The following is an 18,097-nucleotide window of genomic DNA, read 5'->3' as shown; positions in this document are numbered from 1 at the left end:
CTATCTTTTTTTTTATGGCCTCTAGTAATAATGCCACATTTATGCTGAAGGACAAGTGCCCATTTAACTTGCCAATAAAACTATTACATACATTCTCAAAACTATTACGTACATTCTCCTGACCAAAAAACTTTGCATATTCTGCACGTTTCCTCACACAATTCCTGTCTCTCCCATTACTTGCTAACAAGCAAACAAAATCATGCAAAGGAAAGGTATGGCTCTGGACATCAAACAATTTCACTCGGACGTTTCATTTTTCCTATATTTTTGTGTTTGATGCGCCGGCATTGTAATTCCTGAATGAAAATTTCGGATTCATAGTTCCAGTTGAAACAAGTGAAATAAATATTTCATGTTCCATTTTTTCTGTCGTGTTTGATTGCTTGGAAATTTTGTTCCCGAATTAAAACCGTAGATCTGATGCCTAACCAGGAGAGGAGGGTTGGGCATTAGATCCACAGATATGAGATCCTTGATAATCAAAAAACACCCCTTAAAAGCATACAAAAAAAATTGAGCTTTTCTCTTGCAGTATTTTCTGTCAATGAGAAAAAACATTTCTGAAGATCTATGTTGATCTATGTTTGTGATATGCAGTTGAGCCACGTTCGTGCAGTGAATTCCACAAAATTGAACCGGTATTTTGTAAACAATAGAAATCAGAGCCGTGTTTTAATGATAACAGAAAGATCCTGCACGTTCCAGTAAGAAAATCTGAAACTCGGGCCAGGTTCTCCGCTTTCCCGGGATTTATAGTTCCAAGATAAATGACTCGGTCTCAGACGGGACGTGTCGTTATGGTGAACGAACCACCTGAAGAGAGAAAGGTTGCGAGTTTGATTAAGCGAGATTCTCGGTTTGTTGACTCAGACAATATTAGAATCGTGACCGATACGATTCGATCTCCAGTCCACGAACCTAGGAAGTGAACAAAGCAAAGGCGGCCCTCTCTCTCTCTCTCCGCCGCTTCCTTTTCTTCTTCCCTCGCTTTGAGGAGGAAGACGATCAATTCCCCGTTACCTACTGTGAAGGCGCTCGAATTCCCTCCCGGAAGCTGGAAATTCCGTGGTAGGGAAAGTAGCCGAAATGGCCAGCAAGGCGATGCTCAACCTCGCCCGGCGATCCCGGAAACCCTTGCTCTCCAGCCCGTGGATCCTCCAATCAGATCGTCTCTCTTCTAGGTACTCAACGGCCGTAGCTGCTCCATCTCCGGCGGCTCCGATCTGTCCTCCGGCGCCCAACGTGATGATCTACGACCGGTTAGCCGAGGAGGTGAAGTCGAAGCTCCGGCGGCTCGAAAACCCCGACCCTCGATTCCTCAAGTACGCCTCGCCCGAGCCAGTGCTCGCGGACCACACGAAGATTCTCTCAGCGCCGGAGACGCGAGTGACGACGCTACCGAATGGGCTGCGCATCGCTACGGAGTCGAACCTCGCGGCCAAAACGGCGACGGTTGGGGTGTGGATTGACGCTGGGAGCCGGTTCGAGACGGATGAGACGAACGGAACGGCGCATTTTCTGGAGCATATGATCTTCAAGGGAACGGAAAAGAGATCGGTGAGGGCGCTGGAGGAGGAGATCGAGAACATGGGCGGCCACCTGAATGCTTACACCTCTAGGGAGCAGACGACCTACTACGCGAAAGTGTTGAATGAGGACGTGCCCGTGGCATTGGATATCCTGGCAGACATTCTTCAGAATTCGTGCTTTAGCGAGGATAGGATCAATCGAGAACGAGATGTTATCCTCCGGGAGATGGAGGAGGTGAGCAGCTGCTCGGATGATTTTCATCGCCTTTTGCTTGATTTTGTTCTGCTTCCTGTTGTTCTAACTGTGAGAGTTCGTCCTTCTTTTTAATAAAATTTGGACAATGGAGCCCTCCATGTCAGTATTGCTTGGAGAACTACTATTTTGAGTTGACAATTCCTCTCATTTTCTGCTATTTTCTTCGTCTGGTTACTTGTATAACCGAAGAAACAGGCAGTTCTGCGTAGTTCGATTTGAGCTGTACTGTTCGTTGTTGACGTATCTGCACAATATTCATTGCTCGAGGATTTCATTTTTTTCAATTTTTTCTAATGGATTCCTTTTGTCCGTAAATCCATGGAAATTTATATGATAGATGAAGCCATTTTTTGGTTGGTGGAGTGAACAACTTGGAAATCTGTAAATATCACTGGGCAATGTACCAAGCTGGAATTGCTTAAGCTCGAGTTTGCAAGGTCTCGAGTCTCATTTAGCATGTGAGATTAGATGGCCCAGCTTGTGCCTTAAGCACAATTTTAATATAGCTTATGAACCTGTATTGTATGTGCTCATTTGCGCTCATAGACAAAAATAGATTGTCTCAGTAAGCAAAAACATAATCCATACGATTCTGTCTCTGTCTGTGTCTATTCATGTGCTTTCACATGTGTGTGTGCACAAATGCCATGCATGTACGATTTAAAACCTAACTCTTGCCATTGTCATGAGGGGGAGGGAAAGAGGGATAAAAATTAATATGAGCTACGTTGATTAAAAACAAATCTGTTCATACTCTACGCACCCGTCCCTACCATGCCAGCTTGTTAGCTTATTGAACCAAGCAGAGACTAGTTATGTATGAGAGCTATCAGGTTCAATCCTCAGCACTGGGCGTCATTACCATTATAGGGCAATAGACCATTATAGGGCAATAGGCTGTTTTTTAGAGGATTTTGTATATTACAATATTAGAAGTCTGAAGGGTCTTTTGCTATGTACTTTCTGCTGTGATCGTTGCGATTTTCTGTTTTTGGCTTAAAAGCTGTTGGTTTCCTTTCTATTCCATTCTTGATTCAAATAAGTTACTTGGAGCTTGCTTACTGAAAGAGTTTGTATCATTCTTCTCTTTTTGCTTTATTTCCCCCCTTTGCTTGTTCCCCTTCCCGCTATGGTTTGAGAAGTTTTAGCTGGCTCCAATTATAATAAAATTTCATATGATAATAAATTTGACTAAGTATCCAGAACTTTGGCATTTCTAGAATTCTGCAGGTACTTAAAGGTAAAATATGAAAATGGGTGTTTTCTTCACAAACTACTGTAATGCACAACTAGTGTTCAGATGCTTTCCTGTTCGCACAGAGTATAGATCTTTATAACTGTGTTTACATCTTCTCTCTTGACAAAATGGATAACTTTTTGTTAACTTTAAGGTAAAGTTGGATTCTGTTACACTACGTGTGAACATTGATCATTGGACTTTGGTCTCAGTCATTAAAACGAACATATTTTGACTGACTTGTTGCCTCTTAATGTCCCTTTCTTGATTATAAGTAGTTGTCTAGTTTCTGCTGAATTTCTCAAATGTATGATCCTGCTTTCTGCTTCTTTCTGTATGTGCAATGAATTAGTCAGTCATACCTATCCTCTGTACTGCCTTTTAATATATTGTTAGCTTGTCATATTGAGATGCTGATTTTGTTTCCAAGCTGTGCTTGTGTAAATCACAAAGTGACTTTGCTTCTTGCATTTGACATGTTCTGTGTCATTAAATAATCTTGACAGGTGCTCTATCTACCTATCCACTGTATGTTTATGTCTCTAACAGTTCATGGTTTTATCATAAAATACAATGTCAGGTGGAAGGTCAAACTGAAGAAGTCATTTTTGATCATGTGCATGCAACAGCCTTCCAGTATACTCCTTTGGGTAGGACGATCCTGGGGCCTGCTCAAAATATCAAGACAATCTCAAAGGCTCATTTGAAGAACTATATTTCAACTCATTATACTGCTCCTCGAATGGTCTACTTCTGACCCCAACTGAAGTTTGAAGTTTCTGTGATTAGGCTTTATAGTACACAATGCAACTGAATTTTGAGGCTTCTGTGATTAGGGTTTGTAGTTACACGAAATGATTGTGGCCTCCTAACATTTTTTTTTTGTTCAGTTTTCTGAACAAAGCGAGTGGGTTGACAAGTCATCATGCTTGTCATCTTCATGGTTCAGTAAAACATGTGTTCTTACCTCGTAGTTGTCTTTTGGACATTACTGAATGTTTTCATATTGCAGGTTATTTCTGCTGCTGGTGCTGTGAAGCATGAGGATATAGTTGAACAAGTGAAGAAACTCTTCACAAAGCTGTCAACTGACCCTACAACAGCCTCCCAGTTGGTGGCAAAAGAACCAGCTATTTTTACTGGATCTGAGGTCTGTCTACACTGGTACACTCTACTGTGGTTTTAGTTTATAGATGTGTTCATATGATTTTTTACAGCTTTTGGAACCTTGGCATTTTAGGTTAGGATTATAGACGATGATATTCCCCTTGCACAATTTGCTGTTGCATTTAATGGAGCATCCTGGACAGATCCAGATTCTGTTGCATTGATGGTCATGCAGTCTATGTTGGGTTCTTGGAACAAAAACGCAGGTGGAGGGAAGCACATGGGGTCTGTTTCTTCTAAACTAGTTTGAGTACATGCTAAAAGTGCTTTTCTGTACTTGAATATCCTTCTTCATTGCCTGATTTTAACATCAGAATCTTTTTTCTTGATCTTGAGCAGATCAGAACTTGCTCAAAGGATTGGAATTAATGAGATTGCTGAGAGCATGATGGCTTTCAACACCAACTACAAAGACACGGGCTTGTTTGGTGTCTATGCAGTTGCTAAGGTTAGTCAAGTATCCATTCTGTTTGAAGCTTCTTATCTATTTATTTTTGGTAAAGGTGCTTGCTTTGAATTCTCCTATTGGGACTTAAGGGACTTAATAACTGATAAATTGGCTGTGTTAAGCATGAAGTGATAAATTGTTACCCATGAAAGGTGAAAATTAAGTTCATATATGGTTATCCCTTAGCCAACTGCTGCTGGTGTAAATTACACGACTCCATATATGATCTCAAGTAACATTATATTGTTACATGTGCGAAGAAAGATTTGAGAATAATTATACGTCAAAATTTTTGAGAAATCTCAAATGACTTGTATACCCATGTCTAAGAAAACTTAGTCTCTAGAGTTTTAGCCTTTTGGGGTGTGAAATGAAGTGGTTACTGGGTGGGTTAGAATCTGTAAATATAGCTGGCCCGGTATTGTGCCACAATACAAGGCACAAAAAGAACAAAGCAGAGACTTGGTGTGCATTAAGGCACATAACTGAAAACTTGTTGAATAAAATAAACTTAATACAACAGGGAAGGAGAGAACAAATCCACACCTAGGATGATGAAGGAGGAAGAGCTGCCCTGTGGGCACCCAATGGGCTAGCCATTGGGCCAGCTCCAATGGCTAGTAGCCAAGGGCTGGTATACTCAAGTTCTCAACACTGCTGCAAAATGAGCAGCACAAACAAAAGAATAAAAAATTAGAAAAAATGCAGAAAATGGATACACACACACACATGTATGAGCAAATGCATAACATATTTACATATATATGATTATATTCTAAGTTTCTAACAGAATCTGCCAGCGCGAAAACACTGAGTCAGTTTTGTGCTGGGTTTTACAGTTGGTAGTGGAGCAAAAAACATTTGAACTAGGGTCCAGCACACAATCATCCGTTCCTTGATGGAGATGAACTGTGCAATCTCATATGAAGAAGAAAACATAAGAGAATAGTATTATGTCAAAGATCTGGAGAAATTTTGAAGGATTTGTATGCTTGTATCTAACACATATAGTGTCTTGATCATTGTCACAAATGTGTTTTCATCAGAAAAATAATAAAAATGACTGAAAAACGTGAAAATTTTCGAATGTCTTTTATAAAAGAAAATGTGCAGTTTTTTTTGCATTTTTTGTGCTTTTCCAGAAAAGGTTACGTCTATATATTTTAAATACCTCAAAGGCTTCTTTTAACATTTTAATAGCTATTTTGTATTTTTATCATTGATTTTATAAGGAAAATAGCATAAAGCTCAACTGTCATAATTTTTCTATTTTTTTTATATTTTTTACTTTTTGAATTCACCAGATTTTCTCAAGGAATAACAAGCTTCCTGATTCATAATGGAGAAAGATTTTGCTGACAATAAACCGAGAGCGATTGTGATAATGGTCCTAGTTTGTAACATTTTTGGGGCTGACAACCAAGTGACTACATATGGGTTCAGATCTTAATAGTCAAAAGCACGCCTAATTCCTAGGTTGCCTACCTTTCCAACTAGGCTGGGCCACCTTTTCTCCTATTTTCTCTAATTTTATCTTTTCTTCATTCTTTTCTATTCTATTCCTTTTTCTCTTTCTTGTTTTTCCTCTTTTCTTCTTTTCCTTGTCCATCTTCTTCCTCCTCGTCCTTTTTTCCTCTCACATACTGCTTTTGGCCCATCTAGGTGCCAACTGGGTGTCCACCTAGGCTTGCTAGAACTTTTGACTACTAAGGTCGAGATCCACCACAATGGGCCCTTGGGGCAATTTCCGGCCAGCTGGTTGTAAACAAAACTCATGAAATCTCAATCTTCATGCCTTTCTCAAACCAATGCAATCGAGCGTGCAATCATTGAGTTGCGTTGCAGATTTACATGTACAGTGCATAAAATGAGTCACTGAGACACAAGCTGAGGATATTCTATCCATTGTTGTTGGGTTTCGTGGCTAGTTTTGTAGACAGGTCTTGGAAAAACCATGAATGATCATGACACTAGAAATGATTACATGTTGATCTACAAAGAGGAAGTTGCTATCTGCACTTTCAGCAATCATGTTTCAGTTGACTATGATTTGGTTGATCTGCCTTTGTTTAAATGCGAATGATGATTGTCTTATGTTTTCTTTAGGAATTTTGACAGTCTAATCATGTTGTAGGTTTATTTGAATGAGAAGAACCGTGTAATGCTTTAAGCATGTAATCATATTACATGTTCATTGTACTAGTTTTTTTTTTGGGAAGATACAGCATGGACATTTCTTTCCACATACACTCATATATTCTGTGGATTTTACTCTTAGTCTTCAAAATGTAAAGTTGCCTCAACTCGGGCAAGTTCCTAGAAGAATAGTCATTTGAGTCGATCCAACTCAGTTGACTAAAGTAGAATTAATGAGACACATAGGCATGTATACATATCCGTTATACAGAAATGAGGAACACACACACACACACACATACAGATATATATATATATATGTGTGTGTGTGTGTGTGTGTATGTATATATATATATAGAGAGAGAGAGAAAGTGTTTCGTGTTTGAGAGACAGAGAAAGTGTTTCATGTTTGAGACAGAGAAAGTCCTGAAAGAATAGGAGGTTAGAGACATTGATTTATAGATTTAAATAAAAGGAAAATGGATGAATTTGTATCTAAGAAAATATCTGTAGTATCTATTCAGAAAACAGAAAGTAAGTTAAAACTTAGAAGGAATCATATTCAACATTTTAGAAGGGTTTTCTTAAGGTGGCCCAGCCAACTTGGAGGTAGAGCCTAGTCAATTGACTCATGCCTAGCCTGACCAGGCAACTAGCAAGACCGACTGGTCCTAGTTTAACAACTAAGCTAGTGTTTGGATGAAAAAAGGGAGGTTAACATGGTTTAACCCATGTTTGGCTGTCAAAGTAAGGTTCTTATAAAAAGCTTTGAAAAAATGGTGGCCATTTTCCAGAGCGCTACCAGCAAGAAAAGCAAGTGATGGTTACTTGTGTTATAGCAACCTTTGCGCCTGTTCTGCATTTTGTTGGTGGCCTAGAAACTGGTCTGAATACACAAAATTTAGAACAATAAATATAAATGAAGCTGCCAGTTTACTAGCTGGAAGACAAGCTGGACAAGGTCATATGTTCTGGAGAACCTTTACCCAGCCCATTTTTCACCCAGTGGGTGTCTATGGAATGGTGAAATAAAAAAATATCAAAAAAGCTGGACCTCCATCTTTGGGCCAGCGTAATGCTCCAGGAATGGCAGCGACTGTGCTTCATTCCTGCACCATGACTTGGTGGTCATTAGCACATTTGAGCTGTGTGACTATGTCCAACGGAGCACCTATATCCTGAAGCGCTGACTGGGTACAGCTGCTTTTGGATGTGTCTACGTGGCATAGCTGTAAGGCCACCTGTACTGTTCTTACAGCACAAGATGGAATTAAGTAGAACTGGGTTACTTGGTGCTTAGACTCGAGTTTCTGAGAGTATTATCGATGAGACTAGTGATATATCAATTATCAATATGGGCATAATGCTGTCGTATAAGGAGAGTTGCTATGTTGAAGTATCCAAAGTTGGTGATATGTACTGTCATTTTTCCTTCAAGACCTAAATATGTCATCCTAGTGGCATATGCTTTTGAATGTTTCATTTAATTTGCTAACAAGAACATGCTCATATTTGAACATTTTACATTTGGCCACTTGATTTGAAGTATACATCAAAAAATTAGTTGTGGAATTTAATTTCTTAAAACTTGAGAGTGTCCTTGTTATTGCAGTAAAAGTTAGGTTTTTTTTTTTGTAAAACATTCTCTTTTGGATGTCAGCACCAAAGCACAGGTCATGCACACTTTGTTCTTTTTATAGATGACATTTGAGTTTTGAGTATTTGGTTGTCTATTGAATTTTGAGTGTCTTTCTTGGCAGCCCGATTGCCTGGATGACCTAGCCTATGCCATTATGTATGAGATAAGCAAGCTGTCATACCGAGTTTCAGAGGCAGATGTAACTCGCGCTCGTAATCAGGTAAAATTTATTTCAATTCACGTTCTTGATTATGATTCTTATAACATAATGTGTTTAAGATGTATACGATGGTACAATGATGTAAGTTTATTGTTTTAAAGTTTAAAGTTCAAACATAGCAAGTGCTTTTCAAAATGAACATCCTTCCAAGAAGCAATGCCAAAATGGTCTCCAACTGAGCGCCGTTCTTCACTGGAAGTTTCCAAATAATTTGTTGGCCTATAGTTGCTCTTTTTGGGAGGGTCAAACATTAAGTAAACTGTATGTGTACAAGTTAGGCCTGGGCATCGGGCCGGGCTGGCCCGATCCGGCCCGTCGGGCCGCTCAGCCCGGCCTGGACCCGGCCCGGCCCGCCCTCCCGACCTCGACCCCCTTTCCCTCGCCCCCCGTCGCCCTCCCGACCCTTTCCATCGCCCTCCCGACCCTTTCCCCCGCCCTTCCGCTACGGCCGTTGGGTCCCTGCCGACGGCCCACACGGAGGAGAAGGGGAGCGACGACGGCGAGGGAGACAAGGGGGAGCGGCAACGGCGAGGGAGACGAGGTTGAGCGGAGACGGGAAGGGAGAGGGAGAGAGGGAGCGGAGAGGCAGAGGGAGACGGGAAGGGAGAGGGAGAGGGAAGCAGAGGGGGAGCGGACTGTGGAGAGGGAGGGGAGCGGGGGACGGAGGCCCGAGGGCGGGAGTCGGGCCGGGCCGGGCCGCCCTATCAGGGCCGGGTCCGGCCCGGGCTCGACCAGGCCGGCCCGACGCCCAGGCCTAGTACAAGTTTGAAACTCCCAAGTTTAGCAAATCTTTGTGTATCTTACATTGTTATGCTTATGAAATGTGGTATGATTTTCTTCAACTATTTTTTTTGAGGTAGATCAGGTTATTTGTTTGGTATATACTCAACAACTGTGCCTCACACCATTTAGGTTTCACAGGTGCAAGTCCTGCACCTAGGTACCTATGCAGATGCTTAAGTTGAGTATCGAAGTTTATTTTTCTTGTTCTACGTAAAATCAGCAAAATATCTATGTATTTTCAATTATTTTGTTTATATGGGTGTTTAAAGTTTGTTTGTTAGATCCATGTTCTATCACTATTTTTGGTCAACTAAGCCTGCGGACCGAGACGAGTGGTGCTTAGGTTTTGACATGACTTTTAAGGGGCCTTGAATTGAGGCACCAACTCTTGTCACAACTTGGTTTCTGTGGCAGGATGAAGGAAAGAACAAATGAGTGAAACAATTTTAAGGTTCTACTTCTAATATACCAATTTATAAACTTCAAAAATTTATTTTTGATACACCAAGTGTACTTCTATGGGAACAACTCGAGCTTTCCTATTTGATCCTCAAAAATAACGGACTGACATGGTACTTGGTAGCATGCTATTTTCATCTTGAAGAAACACTTTGCATGTTAAAACCAAAAGATTTTGTATACATCAAATTTGCCCGTCAAAGGCAACTAGTAATGTCACGGTAAAAAAAGCTTTTTACCTTGTTCACTACAGGAGTTGGTGCACCATTCCTCTATCAGAATGTGTCCAGCCATCTTATTTCCTGACCTAATTTCCAATATATTCTGAATTTCCTTTTTGATTTGCAACCTGTATTGAATACAAAGTCAAATACCTGTCTTAACTCAAAGGGTTTGAGGTTTAGCAGTGGTTGCCCCTTGACAGGATTTGAAACAGATCCAGTCTTCTAATGGTGGTGCACGACAGGGGTGCAGATGTGTTACCCAAAAAGTGGACATGTTTATGAAGTATTAGAGATTCTTCCAGAGCCTGATTATTGGGAAATATGTTCATCCTTTATCTGTTTCATAAAAAAAAATGTTGAACGGGGAAATCTTCCCATGCTATTCAAACCAATACTGATTGACCAAAAGCAAAAATATTTTAAAATTCTATTTAATACTGATCCAGATATCATGGTGGTTGTATTGGTCTTTACTTTTTATTTTGGCTTTGCAAATTCAAGTAAGTTGGTAGCCACTGAGAGCCCTGATCTCTTCTCCACCCTCAGTTGGAGAACTTTAGTCTGATTTGGCTGTTTTGTCTAAAAGTTGTGCCTGCTTACTGTCTTGTAGCTTGGCTCTACTTTATCAGTCCTTTTGCTTCTTGCAGTTGAAATCTTCCCTGCAACTTCACATAGATGGAACTAGTCCCGTTGCTGAGGACATTGGTCGTCAGGTTTGCTTGTTTCTGTCTTCATGCTCGTTGACAATTGGCTTCTTTTTGTAAAAATGGACCCCTGAATGAATTTACGTAACTAAATGTGATTTCAGCTTCTTACTTATGGCCGGAGGATCCCTGTAGCAGAGTTGTTTGCCAGAATAGATGCTGTAGATGCTAGCACTGTGAAGCGAGTTGCGAACAGGTTTATATTTGACAGGGTACGTTTCGGATACACACAGTCATTTATCCAATCAACATTTATGCTCATTCCATGCATTGCATGTAAGTAGGTATCCTTGGCATAGAAAAACATTACTATAGGCAGTGACCTATGAATTTGAATGCTGCTTTTACTAGGCTTGCCCAAGAATCTCCTAACTAGCAAATAACTATTTCCCTGTATTAGAATTGATGAACCTTCAGAACAGTTCACGGTTATATAACTTCTGCTATGCATAAATGGAAATTTTTGATGTTTGGCCTTTTGCAGGATGTTGCCATCGCTGCCATGGGGCCAATACAGGGACTTCCTGACTACAATTGGTTCCGACGCCGCACTTACTGGCTCCGATATTAGTCTCCTGGCTCGTACACAGTGTGAGTACATGTTTGGCATTTTTCCTCTTTCTCCATTGGGATTATAATGCCCATCCCGGCAAAATAATCAGCATATATTTAATTGAACATGTCGCGAGACCTTTTCCATCTGGATTTGGTTTTGGAAAAGGAGAGGGCTTTGTGCCCACCCAGTTGAATGGTGGGAGGTTGTCTCCTGAGAGAATCTGTACAAAGTGATTTTTATTGAGCAGCATAAGATCCAGACTTTTACTTCTATTAAATAAGCACTTGTCAGTGGATCAATAGCTTTCCTCTTTGCATTTTTTCTGCCTTCCCCGGAGACTGCAAATCTCAAGGCAAGGAAATATTCTTGAAATTCTTCAATAAAAATCTCAGTAGATTGAATTCCAATTGGACGCACGGGGAGAGGCCCTTTACGTTGCATTGTGAAGTAAGTTTTTCCTAACCTTTTCTAGCCTGTGATCCTTGACAAATGCTGCGACATGTATCAAGGATGAATACCCACTTTGCATCATGCTGATGATTTTATGATTTCATGTGATCGTTTATGTTGTCATCCAAATACATGAAAATTTTTGGTCGGCCAGTGAAAGTTCGATGCCCCTTGGCCGGTTGTGTATTCAGAAGAAAAAGATTAAAAGCAGGGCTAATCTTAATCTATTTCCCTTCAAGAACAAAGCTGTAAATGAATTTTTCCTCGATCACGGACGGGACAGCACCAAAAGCCTGTTTGTTGATGGGGATTGTGTGATTAATGAGTAAGTTCCTTGAAAGTTTATTTTTCAAAAGCATGATACATGCGCTTTGATTTTAAAAATATATACGCGAGACTTTAAGAATTTTCATATTCATTTCATTTACATACATGTGCTTAGAAATGGAAAATTTGACGCCCTAACTTTGTCCCGGTCAGGAAAACTCGCGTATCCAAAAGAAAAGGATCAGACAGTAGAAACCACCGTATTTTGTTTGACACTTCATGGTCAATCAGCAATTGAACCATGCCTTGATATACCCGAAAAGACGTAGCAGCTTCTTTACATGAGGATTAATGAAATTATGAGTGAGAAAGAGAGAGGGGCAGGCGGGTGTATATGTGAACCGAGGAATACATTCTATTTTCACTATATGCAGGCTGACAAAAAATTACAATCAATGGTACAAGCTGACAATCATCTGCCGCCCACTACCTCCTAACGACCTCTTTGATTTGATTTTTCGTTTTCTTTCCCTTTTTCCCTTTCCTACATTATGAAAAACAATGTACAGGGCAGACAACTTTTTATTATCGCCAGGCTGCCAACTCACCTCCTCCCTCGACCACTCCTTCCACTGGCCCTGTAATACCCACTCATCCAGCCATCATCAATATCAGCTTCGTCGTCATTGCGCACATCTTGAACGGGTTTGCTGTTTCTTGAACTTCTGGCAGGCACCCTTCTAATGCCATAACTGTTCCCAGCTTCCATGCCCGATGAGCGAGACCTCTTTCTGTTGACATTAGCAGTGTAAACAGCGTAGTCAATGGTATCTTCCTTCAGTGCAGCCTTGAATTCCTGCAAGATGATTCATAAGAACCAAAGCAGAGGCACCACATCTACGTAAGTTTAGATTAAATGCAGGGCATATGCGCATCAAAATTTGCCACTTTCTCAAGTGTCCAAGACACTTGTCAGGGTTGGCTTGCTAGCTGCGGAACCAAACCTTCTGGTAACAGCTTGGCCTTGAGGAAGTTGTATTTATAATAGTTGAAAATTGGCATCTCCCTCAAAGCGTCATCTTAATTAGATATAATTACGGTTGAGATGATGGATAGGAATAATGATCAAAGCCCTATGAAAGATTTCTCTAAAAATTTTAGATGGACTGCTCTAGAAAATACAGATATTTTTTTGGTAATTAGTCATTGGACTAGGCAGTGGTATTTTAAGTTCACCAAGATTAGTAGCCAATCTGGATCAAGACAATCAATGAAAGTAGGAAAAATCCGTAAGCTGGCCCTGTTAACATCAGGGCATGATGAACTACGACAGGAAGAGCAGAATTGGGTTAGAGAAGCTTGAGAAAGAGGACAACTTTGTATAAAATTTTAACTCATTAAGATTAGCAGCCAATCTACATTAAGACAATCGTGCCACTAGGAGAATTTCGCAAGATGTGCAGTTGAAATAAAAAAGGACTGGCCTTAAATTTTACCTGGTATTTCACCAGCATTTCTTGGTGAGTAGTTGCCAAGTTGAATGAGATGTCTTGCAGGTCAAATGGAAAGCTTAGCTTGGAGAGAACTTCCCCTGGTTTTAAAGCTTCAGCAGGATCATATGCCTGTGACCCAGAAGAGATCAAATGTAAAATCTCTAGACTCTACCAACCAAACTAGTATGGAGTACATCAGTTAAAACAGATATTATATGGCCAGAACCATGCCTGACAACGGGAATCGTTTAGGCTGTAGACAGTTTTTAAGTATCTCTTCAGCTTCATGAGCAAGCGCAAAGCTATTGCGGCCTGACTGTCAGCCTGCTCAAGCAATATAAAACACAAGAAAATTACTACAGAAGTAACCCGAGTTGGTATCCTGGTAGTATTCATGATTGGTGATGGATGTGTCCTTGTATGTGAAACTAGAAAAGAAAGTTCTCCAGATAACTACCTTGAACTTGTTTTGATCTTCTTCAGAGACACTAGGACAACTAGGAGAAGGAATGAAAGCTTCTGCCTTATTATCAGCAAAATCATGGATATTAGAAAGATGCTCCTGCTTTAGGTGGTTCTCAACCGTCCCATTTTGAGAAGTTCCAAAAGAGAGATCATGATTGAATTCGGAACTCAAAGCTTTCATACTTGACTCAAGAGCACCTGCTCTCACTTGTATGACCCGATTAATTGTATAAACCAGATACAGTGGCTCGTCAGGTAATGTGAAAGGCAAGCTAGACAGAATTTCAGTGCAATACCTGTAAAGAGAAAACTCGTTCTCAACATTGGATATCATATACGTGCAAGACAAATCAAAACCTTATTCCACAAACTGTTGCAATTTAGGGAGCTGGGCTAATGCAATAGACAGAATAGCACCTTGTCAAAACAAAGTACTCAAACTAAACAGGGAACTTACACTAGAAAGGAAGTCGTAGAATTGTTCCATGTCCCAGAATCAAATTTACGCACCACTGATGATATGAATTTGTTTCTAGAAACACGATTTCCTCTAATGAGTCTGTAAATTCGAGAAATACCCAGCTTAGCAAAAGAAAGAATACTGTTGTCATTCTTTACTTTTGTATTTCCGTGAACTTTGTTGCAATTATGAGTGTCCAAAGAACTTTCACTTCTTGACTGGATAAAGTTAAATGACATCTGAAGTCCATCACCCAATCTATTCTCAAAGAATGCAGGATACCTGCAAATATGTGGACAATTGGTTAATCAATGTGATCAGCAAGCATATATAAAGAACTAATCTAGTATATAATTATCTGTGTCATACTTTTCATTCATGTTCATCAGTAAGCGATGAGCCAACTTTGAATTCAATTCAAGTTGGTCTGTTTCCAGAGCAATGAGGTATGGAACAGATGTAATGGGATGAACAAGACCCTGGCGGAGTACAACTTCAACAATCTGCGGATGTGACTCACATCAGGCAACTGATTAAGCACCAAGAACAAAAAAATTGAAACAAGTCATAAAGCTCATCACTGCTTTTACTGAAACCCCCAGCCACTGTAATGGAAAAAAAAATCAGAAATCTGACAACACTGCCACTTGAAGATATTGGGAAGGTCTTATAGAAATTAAAATTTGCATTTTAGTTCTCTTTAACCAATTTCCGGTTTGTCCATAGAAAGAGTGCTGTTTGTGATAGGCTGAGGACTTAGAAACCTTTTTTGTCCTTTATTTCTTCACTGTCACACACTCAAGTTTTGACCAGAAGGGAAAAACAAAAAGGTTACCAGCAAAGTAAACAAAAGAAACAGACTTGTCCCCTAGTGTATTTAAAAAAGAGAAACCGGATACAAATAAAGAAGTTTCCACCTTAAGTGCAGCTTGACGGACTTGTTCATTCACATCCAAGCAGTTGTCCAAGATACTATTCCAGTGTAACTGAATTATTCCTCCACAAATATTACTGTCACTGGAACCAGCAACAACAGGAACTTCATGTCCAGACCCACCAGTACCTTGATTGGCGGAACTTTTCTGAGCCTCTATCACCATTTCACCCTCTGTATCAACGAGATACTCATGTATATTTTGCAAAGCCTGAATCTGTTCACTGACATGCTTCAGTGTATCGTATAATGAAAAGAAATGCCAAAGAAAGGATACAAAATCTACCTTGAGCCGAGTGTCTGAACTTGGAGATAAAGCAGCTCCTACTATTTTCTCAATATCATTCTCCATCATGTATTCAGGCATAGCAATCGTGATAAATCCCAGAGCCTAAATACACTTAATAGTTGTATCACCAGTCCTAAGTCCAAAATTATGAATGATACTCTGAATGTCAATGATGATACTCACCTGCAAAGATCGGACCTTTACATTGAAGCTTTCTGAACAGAGATATCCTTTCAACAATGAGAGGACCTTAGCGATGGAGAAATGTTCATGATCAAGGGATATTCCTGACTTTGGACTATAGCGGATTAGTTGCCCAAGACAGAAGAGGGACCGCTGCACTGCCTGCAATTTAATGAGGTAGCAAACCAATTACAGGTGAACATCCAATGAGATTAAACTTCAGGAAGAAAAAAAAAAGAAACTCAGCACAAGACTAGGTCATAAACAAATGGGCACATCAGCTCTCCATAACTTGGCATTTCCTTTACTCAACACCATAGAGTTGGTGCTTGCATTATCACAAGGAATAAAAAAGAAGAACAAGGCTAAACACTGGCGTTCTCAAGTTTATGTTTTAATTACTTTCCGTATCAATCAACAACGGCCAGAAGTACTGATACCTGTGCATCAACACAGAGTTGAATACTTTTGAACTTTACAGACAATTTTATTAGGCACATCAGAACATTAACAAAAGCACAATAAATAAGACCATATTTTGGGAAAAAGGATTTAACCTGCTCATTATCAGCACCAGTGGTATCCTTGCTGACATCCAAATGTTTGAAGAACCTTTGGATAAGAGGCATTACTGAACTGGCACCTCTACTTGAAATTCTAGACAGTGTGCAAAGACACCTGACAGACACAGGCAAGTGTAAGTGAACAATAAAGAATCAGCATTCAAAAATCACCACGCATTAGATATTATGTCTTGAAAAACCTAGGACCATTTAATTTACAGATCCTTGTGAAACCTGATCTGCATATCAGTTTTTTCGTGACTTTTTTTTTTCAATCTTAAAGTTTTAGTTATTTTGAATAAATCCATAAGGTTGCATTTGTAAAAAACGACTGGAAAACTGAAATGGGGAGAAGGGTAGACGTTTGGAAAGACGAAACCAATTCATATAACCACCCAAAGGGAGAAACAGAGTCAAGCTCATATTCATCTCGGATCAGCAGTGACTGCCCACAAAATTAACTGTCAATAAATGTCACTGTGTTCAGATTTGATGGCGAATAATCATCACCAACCAGGTTGCAGAAACCAAAATTTAGACAAAAAAACTTCACGATCTAATCAAATAGTCAATAACAGAGAATAAGAAATTACTTGATGCAAGCATGAACCACATTCAGGAAAGAATACCGAAGAATCGTCTGCTTCAGGTCCTGCTCAAGTTCCTCAATAAAACTTGAAGGTGGCCTCCGAAGCAAAGGAAGAACTGCATCAATTATAAAAACAATACTCTGAAGCATCTGTGCTACTGCTCTGTTGTTCACCTAAACACAAAGTTAACAATTACGGTTGGATGACGTGCAAGATAAAAGATTTGAACCGAATAGACAGGCACACCCTGGTAAACAAAGAGGAGCCATTTGAGTACTTCAACAGGCATAATTCAGGTAGCAAGTCGCTTGGCTTATTTATCAAATAGTTGGTTTGCCAACTATAGAGTGAAGATCATATCCAAAACAAAGCAATTACATCAAATTCCTTTTGTGCCCAAGCAGAAAAATGGGCCGGTCAGAGAGAAATTTACAGAACATTACAACTCCATAGCAGTAATGCAGAAAAAAGGCCAAAAGATTCCAAAAACACTAAGATGCTCATATCGAACAATATGTTTTGCATGCGCTGGTTTGAGTTTTCCATGTCTGTCAAAGATTTCATTGTCTCATGAACTGTCTCTATATTTTCCATGTACTAAACATTAAACAGTGATCATGCAAGTTAGAAGTTTTGGAAATCACACAATCAGGACTACCAAATATTAACCTGTATGGGGCTGGACATACATATGTCATCAGTCACTTGCCGTAACAACACAGGCTGATGGGAATCATAGTATGTCGTTTTTAATTTTTTTTAATTAATTCAGATTTGTTTTAATTAAAAAATCAAAATAAACAGATTGCCCTAATTTGACCGCCAATATTGACCAAATTCTTGTGCTGTTAGACAATAAATGGTACCAATATTGCATAAATGTACATGGCACAAATCAGAGATATCTTGTGTGTCAGTGTCAGCGAAGGTTCATGTCAAATCATATAAACATTATCTATGCCTCCATAAAAGGAATTAACTATACAAATTCATTTTCTTTCAGTATTTTTATCCACATGAAATTAAAAGTTAAAAACTGTCA

General features: G+C 39.7%; 2 protein-coding genes across 3 annotated transcripts in view; one reads left to right on the top strand and one right to left on the bottom strand.

Annotated features, from left to right (window-relative positions):
• Positions 1-946: 946 nt before the first annotated feature.
• LOC116259243 (probable mitochondrial-processing peptidase subunit beta, mitochondrial) lies at positions 947-11,660 on the top strand. The gene is made up of 9 exons (XM_031636962.2): positions 947-1,767; positions 3,606-3,770; positions 4,038-4,175; positions 4,266-4,417; positions 4,532-4,640; positions 8,537-8,635; positions 10,749-10,814; positions 10,910-11,017; positions 11,290-11,660. Exons 1-9 carry the CDS (start codon positions 1,090-1,092, stop codon positions 11,374-11,376), a joined length of 1,602 nt encoding a protein of 533 aa, XP_031492822.1. The 5' UTR covers positions 947-1,089; the 3' UTR covers positions 11,377-11,660.
• An 809-nt stretch (positions 11,661-12,469) lies between these two features.
• Positions 12,470-18,097, bottom strand: part of LOC116259242 (sister chromatid cohesion protein SCC2) — a 34,451-nt gene continuing 28,823 nt past the window's right edge. Inside the window, exons 18-28 of one of the 2 annotated variants that reach the window (XM_031636960.2) lie at positions 17,059-17,228; positions 16,460-16,580; positions 15,903-16,064; positions 15,717-15,821; positions 15,414-15,647; positions 14,866-14,999; positions 14,494-14,778; positions 14,029-14,332; positions 13,803-13,895; positions 13,575-13,700; positions 12,470-12,934 (exon numbers count right to left, since the gene is read on the bottom strand). In XM_031636960.2, coding sequence (XP_031492820.1) covers positions 12,683-12,934; positions 13,575-13,700; positions 13,803-13,895; positions 14,029-14,332; positions 14,494-14,778; positions 14,866-14,999; positions 15,414-15,647; positions 15,717-15,821; positions 15,903-16,064; positions 16,460-16,580; positions 17,059-17,228 — 1,986 coding nt within the window. In that variant the 3' untranslated portion in view covers positions 12,470-12,682. Of the gene's footprint in view, positions 12,935-13,574; positions 13,701-13,802; positions 13,896-14,028; positions 14,333-14,493; positions 14,779-14,865; positions 15,026-15,413; positions 15,648-15,716; positions 15,822-15,902; positions 16,065-16,459; positions 16,581-17,058; positions 17,229-18,097 lie in introns of those variants that run through there. The other variant, XM_031636961.2, reaches the window with a different exon arrangement.

The sequence above is a fragment of the Nymphaea colorata genome, chromosome 8 (genome assembly GCF_008831285.2).
Source record: "Nymphaea colorata isolate Beijing-Zhang1983 chromosome 8, ASM883128v2, whole genome shotgun sequence".
Classification (NCBI taxonomy): domain Eukaryota; kingdom Viridiplantae; phylum Streptophyta; class Magnoliopsida; order Nymphaeales; family Nymphaeaceae; genus Nymphaea; species Nymphaea colorata.
The sequence above is the reverse complement of the archived record's forward strand: the minus strand, read 5'-3'. Positions and strand labels throughout refer to the sequence as shown.